This window comes from Chiloscyllium plagiosum, chromosome 12 (assembly GCF_004010195.1).
Source record: "Chiloscyllium plagiosum isolate BGI_BamShark_2017 chromosome 12, ASM401019v2, whole genome shotgun sequence".
NCBI classification, from domain to species: Eukaryota; Metazoa; Chordata; class Chondrichthyes; order Orectolobiformes; family Hemiscylliidae; genus Chiloscyllium; species Chiloscyllium plagiosum.
In genome coordinates, this window is record NC_057721.1 from 11827873 (window position 1) to 11833872 (window position 6000).

At 42.6% G+C, this 6000-nt stretch overlaps 1 protein-coding gene across 2 annotated transcripts in view; it reads right to left on the reverse strand.

Moving 5' to 3' along the window:
• sh3kbp1 (SH3-domain kinase binding protein 1) overlaps nt 1–6000 on the reverse strand; it is a 179320-nt gene that overhangs the window by 5680 nt on the left and 167640 nt on the right. For both annotated transcript variants that reach the window (XM_043700472.1, XM_043700471.1), the window contains exon 15: nt 3355–3498. In XM_043700472.1, coding sequence (XP_043556407.1) covers nt 3355–3498 — 144 coding nt within the window. The remainder of the gene's footprint in view (nt 1–3354; nt 3499–6000) is intronic.

The following is a 6000-nucleotide window of genomic DNA, read 5'->3' on the forward strand; positions in this document are numbered from 1 at the left end:
CAGTGGCAGATGGAATTTAAGTTAGATAAATGCGAGGTGCTACATTTTGGGAAAGTAAATCTTAGCAGGACTTATACACTTAATGGTAAGGTTCTCGGGAGTGTTGCTGAACAAAAACCTGGGAGTGCAGGTTCATAGCTCCTTGAAAGTGGAGTCGCAGGTAGACAGGATAGTGAAGGAGTTTGGTTTACTTTATTGGTCACAGTATGGAGTACAGGAGTTGGGAGGTCATGTTTTGTACAGCAGCAACATTGGTTAGGCCACTTTTGGAATATTGCATGCAATTCTGGTCTCCTTCCTATCGAAAAGATGTGAAACTTGAAAGGTTTCAAAAAAGATTTACAAGGATGTTGCAAAGATTGGAGGATTTGAGCTACAGGGAGATGTTGAATAGGCTAGGGCTGTTTTCCCTGGAGCGTCAGAGGCTGAGAGGTGACCTTATAGAGGTTTATAAAATCATGAGGAGCATGGATAGGTTAAATAGGCAAAGCCTTTTCCCTGGGATGGGAGAACTAGAGGGCATAGGTTTAGGGTGGGAGTGGAAAGATATGAGAGAGACCTAAGGGGCAATTTTTTCACACAGAGGGTGGTACATGTATGGAATACTATTCTATTACTCTATTCATATACCCACCCAGATGCCATTTAAATACAGTAATTGGACCAGCCTCCACCACCTCCTCTAGCAGCTCATTCCATACATGGACTCACACTTTGTGTGAAAAAGATTCTCCTTACATCCCTTATAAATCTTTCCCCTCTCACCCTAAACCTATGCCTCCAGTTCTGGACTCCCCCCACCCCATGGAAAAGACCTGGTCTATTCACTCTAACATGCCCCTCATGATTTTAAAAACCTCTATAAGGTCACCCCTCAGCCTCCAATGCTCCAGGGAAAACAGCCCTAGCCTAATCAGCTTCTCCCTGTAGCTCAAACCTGGCAACATCCTTTTAAGTCATAAGGGTAAAGAATGTTCTCGGTTTCCCTGTACAAGTGCACAACAAGAGTAGGCCACACAGCCCTTTGAGTCAGCTTTAATAAGATCAAGGCTGATCTGATTTTAACCTGAATTTTACATCCCTGCATAACCCTGGTAATCTTCTGACCCCTTACTAATCTATCTACTTACCTTAAAAAAATTTTTAACGTTTGCATTCACTGCCCCTTCAGGAAGGGAATTCCAAAGGCACAACCCTTAGAGAAAATAATGTTACATCATTTGTTTCACCATCATCCCCTTATTTTTAAGCAATAATGTTCTAGTTCTAGACTCTCCCACAAGAGGAAACATCCTTTCAACATGAGTGCAGCTCCAAAAAAAATTCATGAAACTCATTAGCATGCTGGAGAAAGCACTTGGTTTTGCTGGTTTCTCAGTTACCACCTTGAATAGGCAGTCTTCACTACAAGTAAAATATGACTGCACCAAACACTACCTACAATCTGCACAGAAGCTACTTGCTGGGGACTTCAAGAGCACCCTCCAAACCACTAATGACTAACAGAAAACAGGACACAGTTATATGGGAACACCACCTTGGCAAAGTTCTTCCTCAAATCACACACACTCTTGTGTTGAAACAATATCACCATTCCTTCACCATCATTGGGTCAAAATCCAGGAATTCCTTTGCTCACAGAACTGAAGGAATATCTCCAAAATAACCTCAGCAGATGGAAAGTTTTACAATTTAATGAAAAGGTACTAATCATGCTACTTAAATGTCATTTCTGAATCAGAGACCAAAAATAAATAAAATATTCGCTTACAATGAAAACAAAGTTACCCAAAAGCTTGTAAAAATAAATACCATCAAAATATACTTAAGTCATCTAAGTCAGGTTGTTTAGGATTGTGTATGATGGTGTACACTTAATACTATATATTCAACAAAATTGATTTTGCCATGGGGATCACTATTACGTAAAATGATATGAAGCTCAGTCATGTCAAAGGGACAGCATTTTTGGGGATTTGCAAACAGAGAAAAGTACCCACTCCTATCACTTTGTGCTTTGAAAGCTTGCTTTGTATCGACATACTTCTGAGACAGCATTCTCCCAAGTGAAGATATTCAAGTCAGTGTTTTGCGCTCGCCTCACAGATTCCTATTTGATGGACTGTATATGACTAGCAGCCTCAAACTACAATTCAGACTCCAAGGCATTGACACCTAATGTGCCATCACAGATTGCATACAGACTTGATGAGTACAGGACAAAATTAATGATTATTGTGGGCGGCACGGTGGTTAGCACTGCTGCCTCTCAGCGCCAGAGACCCGGGTTCAATTCCCACCTCAGGCGACTGACTGTGTGGAGTTTGCACATTCTCCCAGTGTCTGCATGGGTTTCCTCCGGGTGCTCTGGTTTCCGCCCACAGTCCAAAAATGTGCAGGTTAGGTGAATTGGCCATGCTAAATTGCCCGCAGTGTTAGGTGAAGGGATAAATGTAGGGGAATGGGTCTTGGTGGGTTGCGCTTCAGCGGGTCGGTGTGGACTTGTTGGGCCGAAGGGCCTGTTTCCACACTAAGTAATCTAATCTATACTTGGTTTTAGATTTATATAACACTGAAAATAAACTGTTTATTCCATACTTTGGGATAGATCCTGGAGCACTTAATTTCAAAAAGTAACCTTATGCTTCAAAAGTTGGGAATCACAACATAAAAGGGCAAAATTCCTTGAGAACACTCAAGAATATAGCAAAGGAATCAGAGAAAGGAATGCTAACAATCTCAAGGCCAGGGAGCGATTCCACCTCCTGGAAATACCTGCCAAATGGGCTGGAGACACATCTCAAGGATTGGGCTCATTAGCCACACAAGGACCCACAGAACCAATGACCAGTGACATGGAATTTCCTAAGGGGACAACCATACTTGTTAGTGAGTAATTGCCGACAGTGATGAATTGGGGATAGGGATGAGAATTGTTTTCTTGATCATTAATAGCCAATATCATTGAGTACGATCTCAATTCTTACTTACAGCTTATGTTACTCAAACCTCTAGCTAGTCAGGTGACTTTTATTGAATAACACTGCATTAGGTCAAGCTTCCCAAGGCCCTATTCCCTAGGATTACCCTCATTATATCCCTCCAAATCCTCTACTTCTACCTCCTCCTTTAAAACCCTTGCTGAAAGCCATCTTTTTTCCCAAATCTTTAGTTGTTTCACAAACTCTTCAATCTGACATTACCATTCCTACTAATCTATAAAGCTCCTCATACTGCTTTATATTAAACATGAAATCTTATATTGCTTATCTTGCATGTAACATAACTGGTTAAATTCACATTTCAACATTAACTCAAGTACAACCAAAAAAATGCAAAGTGCTAACAACTCACTGGAAACACCGGGATAGGTCTTGGAGCTTTTTTTACAATTTCTTTCACTCTTGTGTTGGTTTCAAGTTCTATTCGGTCTTGTTCTTCTCTATTGTCTTCCTGTGAAATTGGTGAATCCAAGTAGTCAGGACTAGAGAGTGATGGCTGCCAGAAAGATGAAAAATAAAACAAGGGATATTAGTATTGAAATTCCAGGTCTGAAAGCCCCCTAACCAAGTTTGTATCTCTATTAGCCACTCTCTTGTGAGATGAGAATGGACAAGTGCAAATTGCTAAGGTATAGAATTTAATGTGGATATCTTTGCATTTAGTGTTTATAAATGAAATACAATTCAATTCAATGAAAATTTTTATACAACCTGTTCATTTTGTTCAGTAATTTTTCTGAAAGCAAGAAACAGATTACAGTTTTATATTAAAAAAAAAAATTTAAAAGCAGTGTCCAATAAAGATAAACTTCTATTACATATCACGCATGTACATGATAGTGGAATGTATTGTATTCATAATTCACGATTCACAACAAACGAATATAACAAAATACATCACATCTCCTTAAGTTCTGTATAAATGTTTGAACTTGAAATAAACACACAAGATGGAATGATAAAGGAGTCTGAGCAATGTGAGCTATGGTGAGATTTGAAGTAGAAGCATCGAGCTCTACTTCGACATTGAGTGCGCCTTGCTCTACCTTTTATGCTTTTATCAAGCAGCATGGCAAGATTCTTATTAGACTAATTAATGAAGATTATTGCTTCTTAATGGCCCAATTCACCTGATCAATATTTGGCACCCTATTTTATAAAAGACACAACTAATCTGGTCTTCAAGAGAAAAATCAAGATGGAAATCAGAACGTGTACCTAGTGATTGATTGCAAAGACCTCCATGTTGCTTAGGACCCAGCAGTATTCCAGGGCACAAACCAAAAGGTACCAGCAACACACACTCCTCACTTTTGACATGAGCATGAGACATTGGCCAACCCATTGCAATCATCATGGCACCATTCCAATCCATTTGTAGGCCGCTCAAGAAGCTTAGAAATGCAATGCAGGGCACATCAACAATTTTACTGAAAGGCTGCTGCAAGAACATAACTGAACCAGGCTGCACCTCAAGATTGCTCACTTTGTGCCCATCTGTGTGCTTGCACCATCTATGCTGTATTGTGCCAATTAGTGCATTCCCATAAATAGGCAGCCTGCCTTGCTAGTAGCCATCTTCAGTCAAGGGGCTGGGCATTTGATGTAGCATGTTGTACAGCAAATCTCACACCTCCCTATGTACCAGAAGCTTATGCAGTTCACACATGGAATGCGCAACAAGCAAGCGGCCACGTCCCAAAGTTTTAGGGGAGTAATCCTCACCGAGGTCCATGAAGACACCAGTCAGTCAGTGGGTGCTGGCACAGTAAGTAAAGGGCGGACTCCCATTCCATCCATGGTTAGGCATTCCCTTGGGGTGTTAATGGCGGTCATCATTGCCATTGCGGTCAGGGAGTGGATCATGGACAGGGTTGTGGCTTCATAGTAGCCTGTCCAATGTGAGGACAGGAAGGGGTGGGAGGCTATCATTGTCAGGGAGACATACAGCCTTCACAAGGTTCTGCTGATCTCATCTGGGGTTGTCTGGTTTGAGCTGGTTGCTCATGGGCATGGGCCAGGATGACTGTATCAAGTCCAACTAAGTGGCAAGAGGTTTCTTTTTTGGGGGTTGGGAGGGGGGGGGGGGTGGAGAAGAGTGTTTGGGGGAGAAAGAAGGAAGGGAGGCCAAATGATACAGGCAGGAGAATCGATGAGCTCGTCTTTGGGATGGGGGCTGCAGACTGGGGTGAAGGTGGGATGACAATTGTGAAGGAGGACAACAGGATCTGTACGGTGGGGATACAGTATAATTTAGATAGGGAGGGGATTCATACACTATGCAAAGCACCTTGACTTCAAGCTGGGGTGACAGGGTGTGACCACACCTCATTGGTCAGGGGCTTGGGGGGAGGATCTGCTGCAGGCTCATCTGATTGGGTTGGGTGCAGACCTGGGGATACGTGAAGCCTATGGGGTTCACAGGTAAGGCTAGCAGGAACAGCATGTGTATGTTTTAGGGCTAACAGACACCATTGGCGTAGTCATACAGGGTATGCCAGCAGCATAGGTTCAATTCCTGCACTGTCTGAGGTTAACGAGGACTTCCCTTCTCAACCTCTCTCCTTGCCCGAGGGATGGTGACCCTCAGGTTAAACCACGAGGAGTCACCTCTCCCTAATGAGAAAGCAACCGTTTGGAACTGGAGGCCATAAACAGAAGGTATAGAACATAGAACAATACAGCACAGAACAGGCCCTTCGGCCCACTATGTTGTGCCGAACATTTGTCCTAGCTTAAGCACCCATCCATGTACCTATCCAATTGCCGCTTAAAGGTCACCAAAGATTCTGACTCTACCACTCCCACAGGCAGCGCATTCCATGCCCCCACCACTCTCTGGGTAAAGAACCCACCCCTGACATCTCCCCTATACCTTCCACTCTTCACCTTAAATTTATGTCCCCTTGTAACACTCTGTTGCACCCGGGGAAAAAGTTTCTGACTGTCTACTCTATCTATTCCTATGATCATCTTATAAACCTCTATCAAATCACCC